The sequence below is a fragment of the Hemicordylus capensis genome, chromosome 15 (assembly GCF_027244095.1).
Source record: "Hemicordylus capensis ecotype Gifberg chromosome 15, rHemCap1.1.pri, whole genome shotgun sequence".
NCBI lineage: Eukaryota > Metazoa > Chordata > Lepidosauria > Squamata > Cordylidae > Hemicordylus > Hemicordylus capensis.
This window is the reverse complement of record NC_069671.1, coordinates 16696271-16720836: the sequence shown is the minus strand read 5'-3', so window position 1 is coordinate 16720836 and position 24566 is coordinate 16696271. Positions and strand designations below refer to the sequence as shown.

The following is a 24566-nucleotide window of genomic DNA, read 5'->3' as shown; positions in this document are numbered from 1 at the left end:
TATATGATAGAATTCAATTAGATAGATAGATAGATAGATAGATAGATAGATAGATAGATAGATAGTCCTGCATCTGTGGTGGGATGGGAAGCCAGAAATGGCTCTGTGCAAGTGTGTACCTATTTCTGAGGCTTCTCCTCAATAATGCGTTGGCCACCCCTAAGCAAGTAGCATGAAGAGAGCATAGCTCTCTCTCCATATTCCTTTTAATATCACCATCAAACCTCCTCACCAGTTTATACTCCCTACTCTAGGATGGCCACCTTCTCTGAGAAGCTGAAAGAAGGAGTGTGCACATCCTGTCCTGTCCTCCATGATGTACAGTTGGTTCCCACAACCTCCAGTTTCTCCAGTCTCTTTTTAGAAACTTTTTATGCCGACTGTAGAGTTGTCAGCTAAGCAGAACGAAATGTTTTGAAAAATCTTTATAAAGTTGCCAGTTTTCTCTTTCAGGGAAGCTGGAATGCTTGGGGTAAAATCTCTTTCTTTTTTGAGGGTGCTGATCGCTCATACAGAGGCTCTGCTTCAGGGGGTCCCAAACTGTGGTAGTCTTGATGCTGCTGAACTACAACTCCCATCATAAACAGTCACAATAAATGGAAGGTGGGGATGATGGGAGTTGTAGTTGAACAACATCTGGAGTATCACAGGGTGGGAAGCCCTGAACTACTTGTAGGGCTGTGGGCTCCATGCAGACGTCTGGACCAATATCCTGGTAGTCAGGAAGTGGCCCCATCCCATGAGGAATGAGCTCCCATCCTCCATGCACATTTTGGCAAAATCAAAACCATCAGAGAGGTAAGCCTTAGGGAGGAAAGGCTGCAACATGAATGGGTATTTAAGCGACTAATGGGAGATATGGTAGAGCTTCATGCATGGTTTATAGAGAGGAAGTTCTTCTCCCTCTCCTGTTGTTAAATATCCCCCTTCATGCAAATCTTTTAGCCTGGATGGAACATGCTGTCTCCTCAGAGGTGGGGGCGCCATTTCTCCCAGAGCTGATGGGAGTGGCCAGATTTGCATGTGGGGGACCATTTTCGCCTTCTGGAGGATTGAAGAAGGGAGGACAAATGTCCCACAGAGTGATCAGTCTCCTTTAGGAAGCCAGACTCCTTTGAAGGGCTCACCATGGCGACCTGGGCTCTGCTTTTCCTTGCTCTTTTCAGTTTCTGCTCAGGTAAGGTCGACCCTGCTAGCTGGGCAGAGGGGCAGCTTTTCAAGTGGGGAACCTCTTTTACTCAGCAGGAGGAGAGCAACTGGGCCCTCTGATTGCCAGCAGCACGTCCCCCAGGGATTCTTGTTGCCTCCCTTTATTTCTCTCTCTCTTTAGATTGTGAGCTGCATTGGTGAGAGAACTAGTCTCTCCTTTCCTTTCCAATGTTAAATCACTAATTGCACCTTTTTTATTTAACATAACAATAACAATAACCATCATGAGGAGGAGGAGGAGGAGGAGAAGGAGGAAGAAGAAGAGGATGCCTCTTGGGGTTGTTGTTCATTTTGTGTTGTTAGAGAGCATGGAAGAATAAATAAAGATTGTTCATTGTGCTCGGTATTATTATTAGTTTCCTTTTTAAAAGGTGCCAGTTCACAACCAACATTGACTCAGCCTCCCTCCGCATCTGGGGCCCTGGGCCAAACCGTGAAACTGTCCTGCACCAGAAGCAGTGGGAGCTGGTACAGCTATTATCCCTGGTATCAACAGAGACCTGGGCAGGGCCCTCGCTTCGTGCACTGTGGTTATAGTTCATGCAGCCGGGGAGAAGGGATCCCGGATCGGTTCACTGCCTCTGGCTCTGGGGACAACTACCTTTTGACCATCACTAACGTCCAGCCAGAAGACGAGGCTGATTATTACTGTGCCGAATGGGAGAGCACTGGTGGTGGCAAGTAGCACAGTGATACAGTCTAATGGGGAACTGAGACAAAAACCTTCACTCTTCCTTGCAGAGCGAGGAGTTGAGAATTTGTGAAGAGCTTGATGGAAGGTTCTTCACTGTGTCTTTCTTATTATTTTTCCCTTTTAAAAGGTGCCAGTTCCCAGGCAACTATAACTCAGCCTGCCTCCACATCTGGATCCCTGGGCGAAACTGTGACACTCTCCTGCACCAGAAGCAGTGGGAGCTGGCAAAGCTTGTATCACTGGTACCAACAGAGACCTGGACAGGGTCCTCGCTTTGTGCACCGGCCAGGTGGCAGCCGGGGAGAAGGGATCCCGGATCGGTTCACTGCCACTGGCTCTGGGGACAACTACCTTTTGACCATCACTAACGTCCAGGCTGATGACGAGGGCGATTATTACTGTGGCGAATTTGAGAGCACTGGTGGTTGGAAGTTCCACAGTGATACCGTCTAATGGGGAACTAAGACAAAAACTTTCTCTCTTCCTCTCAGAGCGAGGAGTTGAGAATTCGTGAAGAGCTTCATTGCACCTGGCCCCAAACTCTTGAAAAAAAGTCTAGAGTCAGAATAGATAGAAAGGCTGCATATGCCGATTTCTGGGAAACTTCCTCCTCCAGGGCAATTTTACAGCCAAGTGTTCTGTGACTGAGAAGAAACAGGGGTGGGTGAGGCGCTTGGTGATACCCGCTCCAAAAGGATGGTTTCACCCTCCCAAGAGTTATCTGACCAGTGAGAGAGATGGTTCCATTTTCTTTTTTCTTTTACCTTTCTTTTATCTTCTTGTATCTTTATTTTATAATTAAGTGGAAGATTTATCTACGTAGTGTCTATTCTGAATATTCTATCTATTCTGCTTTGGAGCTCAAGGACTTTTCATAAGCTGATTTGAGGAATCTGCCAGAAAGTTGCTGGCGTGAAGAGAGACTCCTTGATAATGTTGGAATCTTGAGTCCCAAGCTGGAAAATGCTTTGCTTACGGTCATCTCTGGATCTTTGTGAGCCTTGGAGCACATATGGATCAAGTTGAAAAGTTCTATGTGGCCCGGCCTGTGACATGCCTGCTCTTCAGCTGTTGGCCTCTAGGGGGAGAGCTTGACCCATTTATCTCACAGAGGGTCATTTAAATAACTACATAATTGAAAGTCCTGCACCTGTGGTGGGAAGTAAAGCAGGAAGTTGTTCAGTACAAATGTGTGTCTATTTCTGGTCCTGGTGCTCATTCATGAAGAGAGATCAGACTTTTTTCTTTCTTTTTTAAACCTCAGGGCAAGTTGCGATTCATCTCTTTATCTCTTTATCTTTTTCTCTTTTTTTAATGTGGTCTACTAGCATATTACTTGAATGCATACAGGGTCCATGTGTGTGTCTACATCAATGCGTGGAGGTCACGAAATGGGATGCAATGAATGAGTGAGATCCCATTCTCTCTGCACTGACTGGTCATGCAGGTGTTGTTTGTACCAGACTAATGTTTCATGGAAGAGGTCTGAACCCACACTCTCTGCTTAATTCTTGTTGATTCACATCACCAGGCAATAGGTGGTGGTTTCAAGAGGCATAGGAACAGGAAGCTGCCATATACTGAGTCAGACCATTGGTCCATCTAGCCCAGTATTGTCTTCACAGACTGGCAGCGGCTTCTCCAGGGTTGCAGGCAGGAGTCTCTCCCAGCCCTATCCTGGAGATGCTGCCAGGGAGGGATCTTGGAACCTTCTGCTCTTCCCAGAGCGGCAACTCCATCCCCTGCGGAGGGGAATCTCTTCCAGTGCTCGCACATCAAGTTGCCCATTCATAAGCAACCAGGGGGGACCCTGCTTAGCTTAGGGGACAAGTCATGCTTTCCACCAAAAGACCAACTAGATTTGCTTTGTCCCGAGCTAGATTGGGACAAAGCAAGAAAAAGAAGTGTTCCCCAAGTTGTCGGAAATATAACATCTAGCAGGTATTCTATTCCTGCTCCAGCAATAATACTAAACAAATGGGTACAGATCAGAGAACAGACATCAAAGAGAAATGTGATAGTCCCTATCTGAGCAAACCTGGAGATTAGTTTTAGGCGATGCACAAGGCGTCGGGTCCATAGAAGCCAAAGGGTGTAGCATCGCCTAGTGTAATGTTTACTTAACAGCCCCCAAATAAACCTTCACCTATAGGTGGTCGAAGATCTTTTCTTCTCCAGTTCCAAATCCCTTTTGCTGGAGAGCAGATGGACCAAACACACACAAATGGGACACTCCTTTGTCAAGCTATTTCCTGGAAGTGTCCTCTACCTTTCAATATCATTTCCACAGCACTTTAAAATGGGCCAGCTGGGATGGTTTATTGCCTGCTTTGCATGATAAATATGAGCAGCACTCTACAGAAGGGCAGACACACAAATACCCCACAGCATGTCATTCCTTAATGGGGTGCAGAGATGCTCATCTCAAATGCTACCCTATACACTCTCCAAATACTACTCCAAGATGATGTCCCCACCTGATTAAGGGAGTGTTCATCTAAGCTGGCTGATTCTTAAATAAACTCATATTTGCACTTTGCAGCATGTGGGGTCAGGCAGGCAGACAAAAAGAACTAAACTGTCCCCCTCATGAACGTTCGCAGCAAGCACATACACGGAGATAACATGGAGATCCCTCCCCAGTTCACTGCCTGCATTTACCACTCGAAGTCTGAGGGAAAGTGGACCTTACCCACCCCAACACACACCAGCCTTGACATTTTAAGGCCAGAACTTTTCCTCATCAGATTTAAAATCTCATCCTCCATGCAAATTTGTTGCATATGCATAAGCATGTGCTCAGAGGAGGTGTGCCATTTCTGTCAGTGCTGATGGGAGGGGTCAAATTTGCACGTGGGGCCATTTCCCCCTTCTGGAGGATTTAAAAGAGGAGGGCGAATGTCCCACACAGTGACCAATCTCCTTCAGGAAGCCAAACTCCTCTTGAGAGCTCACCATGGTGTCCTGGACTCTGCTTTTCCTTGCTCTTTTCAGTTCCTGCTCAGGTGAGATCAGCCCTGCTAACTGGACAGAGAGGTGCATTTCCAAGTGGTGACACCCTTTTATTTACCAGGGGTAGAGCAGTTGTCCCCAGAGATCCACAGCAGAACATCCTCCCGTGAAGTTTTTGTAGTCTTTGATTCCTTCTCTTACGATTGTGAGCCCCTTTGGTCAGAAAACTAGTCTCTCATTTCACCCACGATGTGAATCACTATGTGAACTTTTTATTTTACAGCACAGCAGTAAGAATAATTAGTACTAACCATCGTGTTGAGAACTAACTTTACATAGACTTCCCTGTTACTAGCTGTATATCTATTGTGCATTCTGTTGTTGTTGATATTGTTGTTGTTTGAGAGCATGGGGTGGGAATGATGTTGTTCCCTGAGCTCTTCTTCTTATTGTGTTTCTTTTCTTTTACAAAGGGGTCCATTCTCAGAGTGTGACTCAACACCTGGCCTCCACCACTGTGTCGCTAGGCCAAACAGTTGAACTCTACTGCACCAGAAGCAGTGGAGGTAGCTGGCACGCCTGGTACAACTGGTTCCAGCAGAGACCTGGGCAGGGCCCTCGCTTTGTGCACAGGCCAGGTGGCAGCCGGGGAGAAGGGATCCCGGATCGGTTCACTGCCTCCAGCTCTGGGGGTATTTGGTATTTGACCATCACTAACGCCCAGGCTGAAGACGAGGCGGATTATTACTGCGGCGAATGGGAGAACACTGGTGGTTTGAAGTTCCACAGTGATATAGTCTAATGGGGAACTGAGACAAAAACCTTCTCTCTTCTTCTCAGAGCGAGGAGCTGAGAATTCGTGAAGAGCTTCATTTCATCTGGCCCCAAACTCTTTTAAAAAGACAGAGTAGATAGAATGGGTGCAGGTGCCCATTTCTGGGACTGTTCCCCCTCCAAGGAACTTACAACCAAGTCTCCTGTGACTGAGAAGATGCAGGTGTTGGGTGGTTGGTGATGCCTGCTTCAGAAGGACGGTTTCACTCGGCCCATTTCTTGGAATCGCCCTCAACTCCCATCCCCAGCCAAGGCTCTTAACACCGAGGACCCATTCACACGTTATGTTCAACACTCTTCCAACAAGTATACAGTGTACACAGGTACAGTCACTCAAATGTTACGTTGAACACAGGCACAGAGGTACACTTCCTATCTGTCCCATGCATCTGAGGGGCCTTTATCCAGGTTTTCTTTTAAAATGGACACAGGTACAGCCATTCACACAAACGTATGCATGAGTGTACAGACATGTCTGAATCGGGCTAAACTATCCCGTGAACGAGAAGAAAGGGAGAGGGGGTGGTTGAAAGCATCTTCTCTGCAGGGCCTCATTTGTTTCTCTACTTCAAAAGTTCTCTTCTGGTGTTACAAGGATGGGTGTTTCTGATCACTTCCTGAATATCTTGATTGCATCCCATGGTGATGGGATGCATCATAATGCAATTGGCCTTAAGCTGTTTTATGTGATTCTGGACAGGGGTTCTGTCAGGTCCATGCAGAAGTAAGTGGCAAATCTCCCCCAGAATTTTCATCGGAAGCATCTCCCTTGTCCATCGCTGATAAGTTGGTCCTGAATCCATCAGTTCCTATTCGTTACAGGGGAAGGCAGGCCGGGGGCAGCTAAAACATCAGGTCTGCTCTAGGAGGTGTTTTTTTTTTTATTGTGAAAATTGACCACAAACAAGGAAAACAAAAAGCAGCGAAATAATCACAAAAGCTTCACACACATGGATTCTTCTGAACACGCACCACATAAGACCATAACATTTCTGATGAATTTTTTTCACCCAATATTTATTGTCAGCAATTTGTTTGGTTTTTCAAAACAACCATAATAAAAAGAATACACATGAAGAGTTCTTTTTCTTTTCTTTTCTTTTCTTTTCTTTTCTTTCTTTTCTTTTTCTTTTTTTTTTTTTTGCAGAATATGCATAGTAGACCCGGGCACAGCCTGCTCTTCTGCTTTGAGCCTGCAGGGGGAGACATTGCTTCATCTTTCCCACATATGTTAGAACTAAATGATTCTAATGATCAAAAGATCATACTCTCTACTCTAGGATTGCCTCCTTCTCTGAGAAGCTGGTGGAAGGAGTGTGCACATCCTGCCCTGTCCTCCTTGATGTGCAGTTGGTTCCAACAATTGCTCCCCTACACAGAGACCACAAATACTGCTTCAAGACGATGTCCCCATGTGATCAAGGGAGTGCTCATCTAAGCTGGCCGATTCTGACATGCACTCAGGATGTAGGGTCAGGCAGGCAGACAAAAAGAACAACTAAACTGGCCCCATCATGAACGTTCGCAGCAAGCATATACACTGAGGTAACATGGAGTCCCCTTCCCAGTTCATTGCCTGTATTTACCACTCAAAGTTTGAGCGAAAGTGGACCTTACCCACCCCAACACACACACACACACCAGCCTTGACAATTTAAGTCCAGAACTTTCCTCATCAGATTTAAACTCTCTTACTCCATGCAAATTTGTTTCATGTTCATAAGCACGTGCTCAGAGGAGGTGTGCCATTTCTGTCAGTGCTGATGGGAGGGGTCAAATTTGCATGTGGGGGCTATTTTCCCCTTCTGGAGGATTTAAGAAAGGAGGCGAAAGTCCCACACTGTGACCAATCTCCTTCAGGAAGCCAAACTCCTCTTGAGAGCTCACCATGGTGTCCTGGGCTCTGTTTTTCCTTGCTCTTTTCAGTTCCTGCTCAGGTGAGATCAGCCCTGCTAACTGGACAGAGAGGTGCATTTCCAAGTGGTGACACCTTTTTATTTAGCTGGGGGGGGGGAAGAGCAGCTGTCCCCAGAGATCCCCAGCAGAACATCCTCCAGTGACTTTTTTATGGCCCTTGATTCCTACTCTTACGATTGTGAGCCCCTTTGCTCAGAGAACTAGTCTCTCCTTTCACCCACGATGTGAATCACTACGTGAACTTTTCATTTTACAACACAACAGTAATAATAATTAATACTAATAATAGTGTTGGCAACTAACTTTACATAGGCCAGTGGGTCACCAGCAATGCTTCTATTGTGCATTCATTATTTTGTGTTGTTTGAGAGCACGGGAAGGGGGGGGGAACTAAATTAGTTCATTGAACACTTATTATTATTGTGTTTCTTTTCTTTTACAAAGGGGTCCATTCTCAGAGTGTGACTCAACAGCCAGCCTCCGCCTCTGTGCCTCTTGGCCAGACAGTGAAACTCTCCTGCACCCGAAGCAGCGGAGGGAGCTGGAACAACTGGTACAACTGGTATCAACAGAAACCTGGACAAGCCCCTCGCTTTGTACACTGTGGAGCCTCAGCCTGCAGCAGGGGAGAAGGGATCCCGGATCGGTTCACTGCCTCTGGCTCTGGGGGTACTTGGGATTTGACCATCACGAACATCCAGCCCGAAGACGATGCAGCTTATTACTGTGGCGACTGGGAGAGCACTGGGGGTTACAAGTTCCACAGTGGTACAGTCTAATGGGGAACTGAGACAAAAACCCTCGCAGAGAGAGGAGTTGAGAATTCGTTCAGAGCTTCCTCTCCGCTGGCCCCAAACGCTTTAAGAAAGAGAGAAACAGAATGGCTGCAGGGGCCCATTTCTGGGACTGATCCCCCCACCCCAAAGCAGTTTTGCGACCAATTGTCTTGTGACCGAGAAGAAACAGATGGAGGGTGGTTGGTGATGCCGGCTTCAGAAGGACGCTGTCACCCTCCCACACCACCCCAAGAGGCATCTGACCAGTGAAGGAGGGGGTGTCATTTCCTTTTACCTTGTCAAAGTGGAACATTTATCTATGTACTCTTTTTTCCCCTCAATATCTTCTGCTGCTTTGCAGCTCAAAGTGTTCTTGAAAGCTGATTTGAGGAATCTGCCAGAAAACTGCTGCTGTGAGGAGAGGCTCTTTAAGTGCTGGAACCTTTGTTTCAAAGTTGAAAAATGCATTTGATCATCTCCGGATCATTTTGAGATCCGGCTCTCCTATGGAAATGACAGCTATTACGAAGATGGATCTTTCTGAGCCCTTGCTGAATAGGTTCATTGCTGACAATAAATATTTTTTTCCCCACCTGTCATCATGACATTCCTCTCCCCAGGTTCAGTTTCCATTTATGACTTGGAAGTGCATATTTATGCAATTGACCTTAAGCAATTTGTGTGATTCCACATCCTATAATGTTTACGCAGGAGTAAGTTGCAAATTTCCCTGAAAGCTTTCATTTGAAGCATCTTCCTTGTAGGGTTTGGCTTCACTTTCTTCCTTTTCAGAGCAACAGCACTGCTTAACAACTGACCTTGAATTTATCTGTTCCTGCTGATAATCGGGGAGGTGGGAGGTAGCAACTTAAAATTTAGGATTCAGTTTGAATATTTTTTTTAATTGTTAAATTGACCAAAACAAAAACAAAAAGCAGTTGGAAGTCTGCAAAAATGCACATTATTATTATTATTATTACATTTATATCCTGCTCTTCCTCCAAGGAGCCCAGGGCGGTGTATTACATACTTGAGTTTCTCTTTCACAACAACCCTGTGAAGTAGGCTAGGCTGAGAGAGAAGTGACTGGCCCAGAGTCACCCAGCTAGTATCATGGCTGAATGGGGATTTGAACTCGGGTCTCCCCGGCCCTAGTCCAGCACTCTAACCACTACACCACACTGGCTCCCATGCCTCAATATTTCTGAATGTGCATCATATTATACCATAACATTTGTGATGAATATGCTACACCCAATACTTATCATCAGCAATTTGTGTGTTTTTTAAATGGAAATTATACATAAAGAAAAGTCCTGTTTTCCCAAGGTGTGGAAAGTCAAACATGGTGCAGCCTATATAAAGCTTGCACTTCCACTTTTAGCCTGTAGAGGGAGAGATTGGTCCACTTACCACACATGAGAGAATTCACAGATCATAATAAATGAAAGTCCTGCACCTGTGGGCTGTGGTCGGAAGGGAAGCTGGAAATTGCTCTGTACAGAAGTGTGTCGCTATTTCTGGCCCTTGTCCCCTCATGCGCAGAGCTCACACCTGGGCAGCCCTAAGCAAATCACGTGAAGTGAGCATAGCCCTGTCTCCATATGCCTCTCCATATCATCATCAACATCAGCCCACCCTGGTGCTTTTCACTCCCTGCTCCCAGATTGCCTCCTGTCCTGTCCTCCTTGATGTACCGTTGGTTCCCACAGCCCGTCCAGCTTTTCCAATCTCTTTTAAAAAAAAATTTATTCTGAAAGTAGAGTTGTCAGCTAACCAGAAAAACCAAAACCAGGACAAAAAACATGTGATTTTTGTTTTTTTTAAAGTTGCCTTTTATCCCCCTAAAAAGCTGGAATGTTTGGAGTAAGCTTCTTCTTTTTTTAAATAGTCAAGCACACTGACCCAGATGCTGAAGAGGTGCTATTTGTATGGAGGTGGGCTCTGTGCAGAGGCCTGGACCGATATCTTGGCAGTCAGACTGTGACCCCATCCCACAAAGAATGAGGTCCGATCCTGTGAGCACATATTAGTCAAACCAAAATGATGGAGAAAGCAAGGCTTTCAAGGAAAGGTGACAACATGTGTGGGTTTTAAAGGGACTATTGAGAGACATGATCGCGGTTCATAAACTTATGCATGGTTTCTAGAGAGAGGTCCTTCTCCCTCTTCTGTTGTTAAATACCCCCCTTCATGCAAATCTGCTCCGTGTTCTTTAGCCTGGATGGAACATGCTGTCTCCTCAGAGGTGGTTGTGCCATTTCTGTCACAGCTTATGGGAGTGGTCAGATTTGCTTGTGAGGGCCATTTCCCTCTTCTGGGGGATTTAAGGAAGGAGGACGAATGTCCCACAGAGGGATCATTCTCCTTTAGGAAGCCAAATTCCTTTGAAGGTCTCACCATGGTGTCCTGGGCTCTGCTTTTCCTTGCTCTTTTCAGTTACTGCTCAGGTAAGATCAACCCTGCTGGCTGGGCAGAGAGGCAGTTTTTTGAAAAATGGCGGCTCTCCTTTCTTTAGCAGAACGTCCCCCGTGATTGTTGTTGCCACCCTTGATTGTTTCTTTTAGGATTGTGAGCCCCGTTAGTCAGAGAACTAGAGAACAACAGAGAACAACAATAATAACAATAACAATATGGTGTTGAGAACTAATTGCACATAGGCCTCTGGGTCTCCAGGATTACTTCTACTGTGCTTTCAACATTTTGTGTTGCTTGAGGGCACAGAAAAATGATGGAAGGTTGTTCATTGTGCCCTTCTTATTATTTTCCCCATTTAAAAGGTGCCAGTTCCCAGGCAACTATAACTCAGCCTCCATCCGCATCTGGATCCCTGGGCGAAACTGTGACACTCTCCTGCACCAGAAGCAGTGGGAGCTGGGAAAGCTATTATCGCTGGTACCAACAGAGACCTGGGCAGGCCCCTCGCTTCGTGCACCGGCCAGGTGGCAGCCGGGGAGAAGGGATCCCGGATCGGTTCACTGCCACTGGCTCTGGGGACAACTACCTTTTGACCATCACTAATGTCGAGGCTGAAGACGAGGCGGATTATTACTGTGGCGAATGGGAGAGCACTGGTGGTTGGAAGTTCCACAGTGATACAGTCTAATGGGGAACTAAGACAAAAACCTTCTCTCTTCCTCTCAGAGCGAGGAGCTGAGAATTCGTGAAGAGCTTCATTTCACCTGGCCCCAAACTCTTGAAAAAAAGTCTAGAGTCAGAATAGATAGAAAGGCTGCATGGATGGACCCCCTTTCTGGGACTGTTCCCCTTCTAAGGCAGATTTGCAATCAAGTGTCCCGTGAATGAGAAGAAGCAGAAGGAGGGGAGTTGGTGATGTCCTTCAGAAGGACAGTTTCACCCTCCCACCCCACCCCATCTGACCCGTGAGGAGGTGGTCCCATTTTCTCTTGTTAGAGTGGAAGATTTATCTTTGGGCTGTATATTCTGAATTTCTACTGCTGTTTTGGAGCTCAAGGTCTTCTTGAGGAATCTGCCAGAAAACTGCCGATGTGAAGAGGGGCTTCTTAATAGTCCTGGAACCTTCATTTGAAAGTTGGAAAATGCTTTCGATCATCTCTGTTTCTTTTGAGACTCGGATCTCGCATGGAAATGCCCGTCTTCTGACTTTACAAAGATGGACATTTCTGACCACTTGCTGAATAGCTTCATTGCTGAAGATAAATGTGTGTGTGTATTTTTTCACCTGTCATCGTGACGTTTCTCTGAACAGGTTCAATTTCCATTCGTTACATTGAAGCACATGATAACACAACTGAGCTTAAGCGGTTTGTGTGATTCCAGACGCCGATCCTGTGACATTTAGGCAGGATTAAGTTGCCAGTTTCCCTGAAATTGAGAAACATCTCCTCCCATCATCTGCCTTTCCTTCCTGCCGGGTGTGTCTGAACATTTACACACAATCTACATATTTCTTTTGCAGATGAACCATTTTTCCCACATGACTGATAAACATGTAGAGTTGGCACATGCACACTCATGGAGTTGGCAGTTCTTTATCTTCTGCACACAACACACAGCCAGGCACTCAGGCTAAGTATCACTGAAACTTGCCCATGCTTGTCTTTAATCTTTTGGAGAGCCAGTGTGGTATAGTGGTTAGAGTGCTGGACTAGGACCGAGGAGACCCGAGTCCAAATCCCCATTCAGCCATGAGACTTGCTGGGGGACTCTGGGCCAGTCCCTTCTCTCTCAGCCGAGCCTACTTCACAGGGTTGTTGTGAGGAGAAACTGAAGTACGCAGTACACTGCCAACAAGGGAAAAACCTTGTTTGGGTATGTGAAATGTTGTGTGTGACATAACTGATGCAGCCTGTATCTTCTGCCTTCACCTTTAGGGGGAGATGTTGGTCCACCTTCCCCACATTTAATAGAGTTAAAGAATCACAATAACTGAAAAGTCCTGCACCTGTGACAGGAGGGGAAGCAGGAAATGGTTCAGTGCAAATGTGCACCTACTTCCGCCCCATGTGAAGAGACCTCACTTGTCTCTTTAAAGAAAAAAACCCTCTGGGCAAATTGCCATATGCTTCTAATTTCTGTAAGGTTGCCAGATCTCTTTCATTCCATTTCTCTTCAGTCCCTGTCTGCATTTATTGCTTTGAACCTGCCACAGGTGCGCCTTTCTGCATCCTTTCCTTCAGCCTTTAACGCTCTGAATTTTGCCTACCTGCATCCCCCGCCCATTCCTGATAATTCTCGTCTTTTTAAAGAAGTGTGCCATGTTCAATACCCTCACTAGACAGCGCTGCCTCCTCAGAGGTGGTGTGCCATTTCTACCAGGGATAGTGGGAGGGGTCAGATTTGCATGTTACCGCCATTTCCCCCTTCTAGGGGATTTAAGAAAGGAGGGTGGAGGTCCCACATGGTGATCAGTCTCCTTCAGGAAGCCAAACTCCTTTGAAAGGTTCACCATGGCAGTCTGGGCTCTGTTTTTCCTTGCCGTTCTCACATCCTGCTCAGGTAAGATCAACCCTGCAAACTGGGCAGTGAGAGACTAGGCAGTTTTTAAAGTGGAGACTTGCTTTTCTTCAGCAGGGGGAGAGCAGCTACCCCCAGAGATCCCCCATCCCCGTGTCTGTTTTTGTCTCCCTTAATTCCGTGTTTTGTGATCATTTGTCCCTTTGGTCAGAAAACTAATCTCTCTCCTTTCCTTTGCTGCATTAATAACAAAGTGAGCTGTGTGTTTAACAGCATGATGGTAATAATAATAATAATAATAATAATAATAATAATAATAATGGCGATGAGAACTAACTTTACAAGGAGCTCTGGGTCACCAGCAATATTTCTGTTGTGCATTCATCATTCTGTGTTCTTTGAGAGCATGGAAAAATGAATTCAAGTTGTTCATCGTGCTCTTACGGTTATCCTTTTTTTCCTTTGTCAAAGGTGCCAGTTCACAACCAACTCTGACTCAGTCTGCCTCCGCGTCTGTGTCCCTGGGCCAAACAATTAAACTCTCCTGCACTAAAAGCAGCAGTGGGAGCTGGAGCAGCTATTATGCCTGGTATCAACAGAGACCTGGACAGGCCCCTCGCTTTGTGCACTGTCCGAGTTGCAGCAGCAGCCGGGGAGAAGGGATCCCGGACCGGTTCACTGCCTCTGCGTCTGGGGACAATTACCTCTTGACCATCACTAACGTCCAGCCTGAAGACGAGGCTGATTATTACTGTGCCAACTGGGAGACCACTGGTGGTAGCAAGTATCACAGTGATACAGCCTAATGAAGAACTGAGACAAAAACTTCTCTTTCTCTCAAAGCAAGGAGTTGAGAATTCATAAAGAGCTTCATTTCACCTGGCCCCAAACTCTTTTTAGAAGTTATTAAGGATACCCTGGGATAGAAAGCATCGGATAGAAAGGCTCCAGAGTTACTAACATCCACTGTCGGGCAACTGCCCTGCAAACACACCAAGAGGGTGAGTGGTGATGTCTGCTGTGCCCCACAAATCACCCCCAAGAACCATCCGATCAAGTGACTCACACTCAGTTGCTGAGAATTCATGAAGAGCTACATTTCCCCAGGCACTGCCTCTTTTTAAAAAGACAGAAGAGGGGAGAGGGTGTACGGGGCCCCCATTTCTGGGAATTTCCCAATTCCATGGCTCTTAACATCAACCGTCCTGCAACCACACAAAGAGGATGAGTGGTGATGCTGCTTTGCTTTGGGCGCATGGCTCTACCCCCCGCCCCCCGCCCCACAACATCACCCCTAAGAACCATCTGGTCAAGTGAGGCTAGGGATCTATACCATGTCCACAGTCTTTGAAAATAGGCCAGTTGGGATGAAATTTTGCCTACTTCACATAATAAGGATGGGCACACTACATGGGCCCGGACACACGTACCCTCAGGGCTCCATTCATTTACGGGTGTAGGGTAGCTCATAGCAACCACATATCTACACACACTCCGAATACTACTGCCAGTGCATGAACCCTTTCTCTACTGGATAAGGGAAGAACACATTAGGGTGGGGAAATTCATGCTCACGTACTGTGCACATCTTTATCAGGTCGAGCGAAAACAAAGAGGCAAAGCGTCATCTAAACTGGCCCCTGCTAGCATGCATTCATGATGTTTTAGCATATGAGGTAGCACAATTGGGGGAAAGGATCATCCAAACTGCCCCAGCATGAAGGTTTACAGCAATCGTGCTTGCTGACTCACTTTGCTACTCAGTTCCCTGGCTGGATTTACCACTCTGAGTTTGCCACAAACTTTCCCCCCTCTCAGCTTTGACAATTTAAGTCAGAGACCTTGTCTCTTCTGATTTAAAATATATCCCTTCATGCAAATTTGCTTCATATTCACTAGCCTGTCTAGAACTTGCTAAAGCGGCTATCCTCTCAGAGTTGCTGTGTGCAGTTTCTAACAGTGCTGATGGGAGGAGAAAGATTTGCATGTGGGGGCCACTTTTCCCTTCTGGCTGATTTTAAAAAGAGAGGGGTAATGTCCCACACAGTGATCAATCCCCTTCAGAAAGCCTTTGAAGAGCTCACCATGGCAGCCTGGCCTCTGCTTTTCCTTGCTCTTTTCAGTTACTGCTCAGGTGAGATCAACCTTCATAGATGGGCAAAGGAGCACCTTTCCAAGCAGGGAATCTCTTTTACTTAGAAAGGTGGGGGGAGTAGCTGTCCCCAGAGATACCATGCAAAACATCCCCGAGTGACTGTTGCTCTTTGATTTTTCTTTCTTTCTTTTAGGATTGGGAAGCCCTTTGGTCAGAGAAATAGTCTCCCTTTTCCTTCCCTATGTATCTCACTAAGTGAACTTTTTATTTTAACAGTATAATAATATAGTGTCAAGAACTAACTTTATATAGAATGCACCAGCAATATTTCTATTGTGCATTCATCATTTTGTGTTGTTTGAGAGCGTGGGGAAATTATTGAAGGTTGTTCATTGAGCACCTATGATTATTTTTCTTTTTAAAAGGTGCCCGTTCCCAGGCAACTATAACTCAGCCTGCCTCCACGTCTGGGTCCCTGGGCCAAACTGTGAAACTCTCCTGCACCAGAAGCAGTGGGAGCTGGGGAAACTGGTATGCCTGGTATCAACAGAGACCTGGGCAGGCCCCTCGCTTTGTGCACTGTGGCAGTGGCTGCAGCAGCCGGGGAGAAGGGATCCCGGATCGGTTCACTGCCTCTGGCTCTGGGAACAATTACCTTTTGACCATCACTAACGTCCAGCCTGAAGATGAGGCTGATTATTACTGTGGTGACTATGAGAGCACTGGTGGTAGCAAGTATCACAGTGATGCAGTCTAATGGGGAACAGAGACAAAAACCTTCTTCCCCAGACATGTGGAACTGAGAATTCTCGAAGAGCTGCAGCTGACCTGGTTTGAAACAGAGAGCTGGCATGGACACACCGCCCCCTCCAGGCTATTGACACCAAGAGGTTTCCCAGACTGCAGCAAGAAGTACCAAAAGTCCAGCCCATTTGAGCACTGCACCTAAGTGCTATTTTTTTACAACACATATAATGCCCGATGTCTACAAACCGTTGGGGCAGGGTGGAAGCTGAATAATGCCATTGGTTGTATGAACTGCATTTTCTATTGCCATCCTTATGTCACTATCAATGGTTCCTTGATATGAACTCCCCCCTCCTGCTCCGCCCCCGCCTAAGTGTAGCGAAGCTGTGTTCAATTGCCGTTTGGAGAAGCTGCAACTGTCCTTTGAAGGAGAAGAAGCAGAAGGAGGGAAGCTGGTGGTGAGGCCTGCTTGGCTTCAGCTGGACTGTCTCTTCTCCCCAAGAACCACCCAACATACTGTTATGGGAGGGAGCTGGTCAGATCTCACTTGGCTTTATCAAAGAGTATCCCGTATGTTTTAATGTGTAAGACACACCCCTGTCTCCAACAGAGAGCAGATGTCCACATGCTTCAGGTGAGCCTTGGGCTTTATTTGGGACTTACCCCAAGTACCTGCCTCCGGCCCAGAACTGAGAGGACCAATCCACCTTGCTTCTGATCCTGGAGAGAAATCTGTCTGTGGTCACAAATGGTGTTGAGTGCCGTTCCACAGAGGGCTGACCACTGCACTTACAGATATCCCGCAAAAAAGAAAAAAGAAAGAAAGAACTAGGAATGTAAAATAATCTCTGTGCATGAGTCTAAAGAGCCCCTGGTGGCGCAGTGGTAAAACTGCTGCCCTGTAACCAGAAGGTTACAAGTTCGATCCTGACCAGGGGCTCAAGGTTGACTCAGCCTTCCATCCTTCCGAGGTCGGTAAAATGAGTACCCAGAAAGTTGGGGGCAATATGCTAAAATCATTGTAAACCGCTTAGAGAGCTCCGTCTATAGAGCGGTATATAAATGTAAGTGCTATTGCTATTGCTATTGCTATTGATGTAAGTCATCTATTCCTAAGGCCCTGTTTGTGTGTGTACACACGAAAAAGCTTTCCTTCAATTTCCAAGGTCCTTCCTTTCCAGTCACCTGGTTTTGTCTGATAAGGCTTTGGGGACCAAGGTCAAAACCCAGAATGAAAAAGTGCAAATTAAACAGGCAAACATATATCACTCTTCACAAAGTCACTGACCCACACACATCGACCCCCATAACTCAGCCACAGTGTTCTGTAAGTATCACACAAGGTCACCTAAGATGTTTTCTGGGAGAACAGAGCACTCCGGCCACCTCAGAAAATGCTAACATGCACTCATCCTTTCAACATGTGGGGTGGGCAAAGCAGACAGCTGGCCCCCTCACAAACATCCACAGCAATCGTATATGCGGAGGTAAAAGGTAGTGATTGCTCCCTGCCGGAATTTACCACTCCAAGTTTTGCCACAGATTCATCTTTTTTCCTGCCTGCTCAGTTTAAGCCTGGAACCTTTCCTCTTCTCTTTTGAAATATCCATCCTGTGGTCAGTAGCCGGGCTGAAAGGTGATGTCCCTTCAAAGAAGCTTTTCAACTGAAAACACATTTAAGATCCTTTTCTCTTAAAGAATCCTTCTTCATGCAAATTTTTTCCGTGGCCCTCAGCCTGGCTAGAATGTGAAGTCTTCTCAGAGGAGGGGTGGCTTTTCTCTGAGAAGCAAGGAGAGTGGACAAATTTGCATGTTGGCGGGCATTCCCCCTCCCACCCACCCCCTGCCCCTGGTAGATATAAGAAAGTAGGGGAAAGATCCCACACATTTATCGGTTTGCTTCAGGAAGCCAGACGTCTTGGGAGAGCTCGCCATGGCCTGGACTCTGCTTTTCCTTGCTCTTCTCACTTACTGCACAGGTAAAACGCCCCTTGCTTCTGGAGCAAAAAGGCATCTTTTTGGGTGGTGTCTCTTTTACATTTAGCAGAGAAAGAGAGAGAGAGCAACAGTCCCTGGTCTGTCCATCACAGTGTCCTTCCGAGTAGCTGACCTTGGTCTCTCCCCATGATAGTCTCTCGGACATAGGGCTTCCCCTGAATCGGCAAACTATTTTCTCCTTCTTCTTGCGGTCACTGTGGTGGTCATTAGGTGACCTTTTTATTGACCAGTTTTATATTTGGAAATCATCATAATATTGATACACTTTAAAGGGTAATAATGACCAACTTTATCTAAGATAAATAGCATCTAAGGTATCTGGACCTTACATTTATTATAGGAAGATGATGTTTTTGTAATATTTGGGAAAGCAGAAAATTTAAAAGTTGTGGCTTTTTGCTCTTTTTGTAAAGGTGCCAGTTCACAGCCAACGGTGACTCAGCCTGCCTCCATGTCCGCATCTCTGGGCCAAACAGTGAAACTCTCCTGCACCAGAAGTGGTGGAGGGAGCTGGGATAGCGACTACTCCTGGTATCAACAGAAACCTAGACAAGCTCCTCGCTTTATGCTCTATCGCACCACTACCAGGGGAGAAGGGATCCCGGATCGGTTCACTGGCTCTTACTCTGGGGACAATGCCTATTTGACCATCACTAATGTCCAGGCTGAAGACGAGGCTGATTATTTCTGTGGTGATGAAGAGGGTACAGGTGGTTACAAGTTCCACAGTGGTACAATCTAATGGGGAACTGAGACAAAAACCTCCTCTGTTCCTCTTAGAGCATTTTGTTAAGGGTTTTGTCAGATCTAGCCCCAGACTCTATAAAATAGAATAAAATAAAAAGATAAGAAGACGGAGTTGGAATAGACAGAGAGGTTGCACAGGCCCATTTCTGGGACTGTTCCCCTCCAGGGCTTTTAACACCAAGAACTCATTCATACATTATGTTCAACACTGGTTCAGCGAGTGTACAGTGTACACAGGTACAGACTTGTACAGGTGTTCACATATTATGCTGAACACAGGTGCAGAGTTGCCATGCTTTTGTGGGGCCTGCATCCAAGTTCTCTTTGAAAAATGAGGACAGGCACTTCCATTCACACAAACACATGGATGATTCAGACATGTCTGAATCAGGCTCAAGTGTCCCATGAATGAGAAGAAGCACAGAGAGCGTGTCTGGCAGCATCTTCTCTGTAGTGGAGGCAGGGACCAGAAAAATAACTGGGGGGTGCACAGAAGAGGCAACGTGCATTTTTGGGTGGGCAAGCTGTGTCTCCCATGTTAGATTGGATGAAAAAGAAATGGGGGTCATACATTGGGGGTCATGCAACTTCTCGGGGGGGGGCTGCTTGTACACTCATGCCCACCCCCAGCAACCCTTGTTTCTCTGCTTCAAAAGTACTGTTCTGATGTTACAGAGATGGGCATTTCTAACTCCTTACTGAATATCTTCATTGTTGAAAATAACTTTCTCCCCAGATAGTAACATAATGTTTCTCCACTCAGTTTCCATTTCCATTGATGACAAGGATGAAATGCATAATAATGCAATTGACCTTAAGCTGTTTATGTGATTCTGGACATGGGTTCTGTCAGGTCCATGCAGAAGTAAGTTACAAATCTCTTTGAGAACTTTAAACTGAAGCATCTCCCTTGTACATTGCTGAAAAGCAGTCCTAAATTCATCAGTTCCTGATCATTACAGGGGAGGGCAGGTGACAGCTGAAAAGTCAGGTTTACACAAGTTTGATTTTTTAAAGAAAATTGTGGAACTGAGCAAAAAGAAAACAAAAAGCAGCAAAATATTTGCAAAAGCTCACATGCATGGATATTTCTGAACATGCACCATATAAGACCATACTATTTCTGATGAATTTGCTTCACCCAATATGTATTATCAGCCATTTGTGTGGATTTTCAAAAAAAATTAATAAAAAGGATATGTATAAAGAGTCCTTTTTTTATGTAAAGTTGAACCTGGCACAGCCCTGCTCTTCTGCTTTGTGCCTGCAGGGGAGACGTAGCTCCATCATTCCCACTTATGGAAATTCTTCAGTACAAACGTGCAGCTATTTCTGGTCCTTATGCTCACTTGTGCCTAAAGATCAAACCTGAGGGACCCTAAGCAAGTAGCATGAACTGGGCCTATTTCCCAATGCCCCCCCCTCCATATTATTTATTGTTGCATTTATTGTTGCATTTATGTATTATAATGCATTTATTGTTGCATGATCAATCCTCCCTGCTGATTTTCTCTCCCTGCTACCAGATTCTCTCCATCTCTGAGAGGCTGGAGGAAGGAGTGTGTGGATCCTGTCCTGTTCGGCGTTAAAAAATAAATTAATACAATACATACAAAGGGTTCTCCACCTCCCCCTGCTCCCAGTTCAAAGTTGAACCTGGCACAGCCTGCTCTTCTGCTTTGAGCCTGCAGGGGGAGACATAGCTCCATCTTTCCCACATATGAATAATAGGACTAAAAAAGAAAATAAGATTCCAAGGATTGAAAGATGTGGTGGGAAGGGAAGCTGGAAATTCTTCAGTACAAAAATGCATCCATTTCTGGTTCTTGTGCTCCCTGGAGGACCCTAACCAAATAGCATGAACTATCCCAATGCCGCCCCCACTATTTATTTATTTATTTATTTATTTATTTGTTATTTGTCAATTTTGTACACCACCCCAAACATTCATCTCTGGGTGGTTAACAACAACATAAAACAAGTTAAAACATACACAAAAATCTTAAAACAATTAAGGCAATCTAAAAATGAAAAAACCAGGTTAAAACTTAAAAATGTAAAAAGCTGGAAAAGCTTGGCTGAAGAGGTGGGTTTTCAAGCGCTTTTTAAAAATGGTCAGAGATGGGGAGGATCATATTTCAGTAGGGAACACATTCCACGGTCTCGGGGCAGCAACTGAGAAGGCCCGTCCCCGTGTGGCCACCAGCCAAGCTGGCAGAAACTGGAGATGAACCTCTCCAGACGACCTCAATGGGTAGTGGGAGTCATAATGAAGAAGATGTTCTCTTAAATACCCAGGGATTTCCACCCCAAGCCCAAAGAGGCACTAGCTCTGTTAACAAGGAGTGGTGGTAGCAACAGCCATTTTTGAACTTACCAAAGGTAGAGAAGGAAAGTTTTAGGAGAAGCCTTGCCAGAAAGCTCAGCGGGGGATGATTCAGCATTTTTCTTCCCCTCCCGTGAGCTTGCTCTGAGACAAAGATTTTAATTCGCTACAGCCTGATTCTGTATAAGGCAGCTTCCTATGCTCCTGCTATGGGAGGTCCTGTCGACTCAAAGTCATCTGGGAACTCAGTCATAGCATCCTCCTCCTCTGCCTCATCTCCTAAACTGTCTGTTTTACCCCTCAGTTGGAGGGCTCCAGATCTTGAATCATAGGAATGCAGGAAGCTGCCTTCAACTGAGTCAGACCCTTGGTCATCAAACTCAATGTCATCTACATGCATGTAGCGGTCAAACTAAAACCATCAGGGAGCCAAGGCTTACAAGGAAAGGCTACAACATTAAGGGGTGTTTAATAGGAGACTAATAGGAGACATGATAGAGGTTCTTAAACATATGCATGGTTTACAGAGAGGAAGTTCTTCTCCTTCTTCTGTTGTAAAATACCCCCCTTCATGCAAATCTGCTCTGTGTTCTTTAAACTGAATGGAACATGCTGTCTCCTCAGAGGTGGGGCGCCATTTCTGTCAGAGCTGATGGGAGTGATCAAATTTGCATGTGGGGGACCATTTTTCCCTTCTGGGGGATTTAAGCCAGGAAGGTGAATATCCCACACAGTGATCAATCTCCTTAAGGAAGGCAAACTCCTTTGTAGGGCTGACCATGGCGGCCTGGGTTCTGTTTTCCTTGGCCCTTCTCACTTACTGCTCAGGTAAGATACACCCTGCTAACTGGGCAGAGAGACATGTTTTCAAGTGGAGACAATCTTTTTTTTTTTAGCAAGGGGAAATCAACAGTCCCCTTGGAGTCCCAGCAGAATGTCCCCCAGTGACTCTTGTTATCTCCCTTGATTCTTTATTTTTGGATTGCAAGCTCCTTTGGTCAGGGAAGTAGTGTCACCTTTTCTTTGCAGTGTTCAGTCACAAATTCCACTTGTTAGTTAACAGCATAATAATAACAATAATAACAACAACAGTGACAATAGTAATTTTAAAAGCTGAGAACTTACTTTACATAGCCTTCTGGCTGGGTCACCAGCAATATTTTTATTGCGCATTCATCATTTGGGGTTCTTTGAGAGCACGGGACACGCTAGCTCACATGCCTCAGTATTTTTGAATGTGCATCATATTATACCATAACATTTGTGATGAATATGCTACACCCAATATTTATCATTAGCAATTTGTGGTTTTTTTAAAATGGAAATTATACATAAAGAAAAGTCCTGTTTTCCCAAGGTGTGGAAAGTCAAACATGGTGCAGCCTATATAAAGCTTGCACTTCCACTTTTAGCCTGTAGAGGGAGAGATTGGTCCACTTACCACACATGAGAGAATTCACGGATCATAATAAATGAAAGTCCTGCACCTGTGGGCTGTGGTGGGAAGGGAAGCTGGAAATTGCTCTGTACAGAAGTGTGTCAGTATTTCTGGCCCTTGTCCCCTCATGCACAGGGCTCACACCTGGGCAGCCCTAAGCAAATCACGTGAAGTGAGCATAGCCCTGTCTCCATATCCCTCTCCATATCATCATCAACATCAACCCACCCTGGTGCTTTTCACTCCCTGCTCCCAGATTGCTTCCTGTCCTGTCCTCCTTGATGTACCGTTGGTTCCCACAGCCCGTCCAGCTTTTCCAATCTCTTTTTTAAAAAATTATTCTAAAAGTAGAGTTGTCAGCTAACCAGAAAAACCAAAACCAGGACAAAAAAACATGTGATTTTTGTTTTTTTTAAAGTTGCCTTTTATCCCCCTAAAAAGCTGGAATGTTTGGAGTAAGCTTCTTCTTTTTTTAAATAGTCAAGCACACTGACCCAGATGCTGAAGAGGTGCTATTTGTATGGAGGTGGGCTCTGTGCAGAGGCCTGGACCGATATCTTGGCAGTCAGACTGTGACCCCATCCCACAAAGAATGAGGTCCGATCCTGTGAGCACATATTAGTCAAACCAAAATGATGGAGAAAGCAAGGCTTTCAAGGAAAGGTGACAACATGTGTGGGTTTTAAAGGGACTATTGAGAGACATGATCGCGGTTCATAAACTTATGCATGGTTTCTAGAGAGAGGTCCTTCTCCCTCTTCTGTTGTTAAATACCCCCCTTCATGCAAATCTGCTCCGTGTTCTTTAGCCTGGATGGAACATGCTGTCTCCTCAGAGGTGGTTGTGCCATTTCTGTCACAGCTTATGGGAGTGGTCAGATTTGCTTGTGAGGGCCATTTCCCTCTTCAGGGGGATTTAAGGAAGGAGGACGAATGTCCCACAGAGGGATCATTCTCCTTTAGGAAGCCAAATTCCTTTGAAGGTCTCACCATGGTGTCCTGGGCTCTGCTTTCCCTTGCTCTTTTCAGTTACTGCTCAGGTAAGATCAACCCTGCTAGCTGGGCAGAGAGGCAGATATTTGAAAAATGGCAGCTCTCCTTTCCTTAGCAGAACGTCCCCCATGACTGTTGTTGCCACCCTTGATTCTCTCTTTTAGGATTGTGAGCCCCGTTAGTCCGAGAACAAGAGAACAACAACACAGAACAACAACAATAACAATATGGTGTTGAGAACTAATAGCACATAGGCCTCTGGGTCACCAGGATTACTTCTACTGTGCTTTCAACATTTTGTGTTGCTTGAGGGCACGGAAAAACGATTGAAGGTTGTTCATTGTGCCCTTATTATTTTTCCCATTAAAAAGGTGCCAGTTCCCAGGCAACTATAACTCAGCCTCCATCCGCATCTGGGTCCCTGGGCCAAACCGTGACACTCTCCTGCACCAGAAGCAGTGGGAGCTGGGAAAGCTTGTATCACTGGTACCAACAGAGACCTGGGCAGGGCCCTCGCTTTGTGCACTGTGGCAGTGGCTGCAGCAGCCGGGGAGAAGGGATCCCGGATCGGTTCACTGCCTCTGGCTCTGGGGACAACTACCTTTTGACCATCACTAATGTCCAGCCTGAAGACGAGGCGGATTATTACTGTGGCGAATGGGAGAGCACTGGTGCTTGGAAGTTCCACAGTGATACTGTCTAATGGGGAACTGAGACAAAAACCTTCTCTCTTCCTCTCAGAGCGAGGAGTTAAACATTCATAAAGAGCTTCATTTCACCTGGCCACAAACTCTTTAATAGACAGAAACACCCCACTGGGTCATTTTTACCACTGTCCTCCCTTCAGGGCAATAACAACCAAGTGTCCCGTGAATGAGAAGAAGCAGAAGGAGGGCAGCTGAT

The 24566-nt window shown here is 45.8% G+C and overlaps 2 protein-coding genes and 2 gene segments (V, D, J or C); all 4 read left to right on the top strand.

Annotated features, from left to right (window-relative positions):
* The window catches only part of LOC128337918 (immunoglobulin lambda-1 light chain-like), a 98124-nt gene that overhangs the window by 1596 nt on the left and 71962 nt on the right, over positions 1-24566 (top strand). The window lies entirely within an intron of this gene.
* Positions 1106-2356, top strand: LOC128338013 (immunoglobulin lambda variable 9-49-like). The segment is given in 2 exon segments: positions 1106-1177; positions 2031-2356. Coding segments are annotated over 2 exon segments (375 nt in total).
* On the top strand, positions 4821-8385 carry LOC128338012 (immunoglobulin lambda variable 3-19-like). The segment is given in 4 exon segments: positions 4821-4908; positions 5329-5643; positions 7616-7626; positions 8110-8385. Coding segments are annotated over 4 exon segments (651 nt in total).
* The window catches only part of LOC128337920 (immunoglobulin lambda-1 light chain-like), a 109606-nt gene continuing 95779 nt past the window's right edge, over positions 10740-24566 (top strand). The window contains exons 1-2 of the mRNA XM_053279609.1: positions 10740-10832; positions 11163-11468. Coding sequence (XP_053135584.1) covers positions 10784-10832; positions 11163-11468 — 355 coding nt within the window. The 5' untranslated portion in view covers positions 10740-10783. The remainder of the gene's footprint in view (positions 10833-11162; positions 11469-24566) is intronic.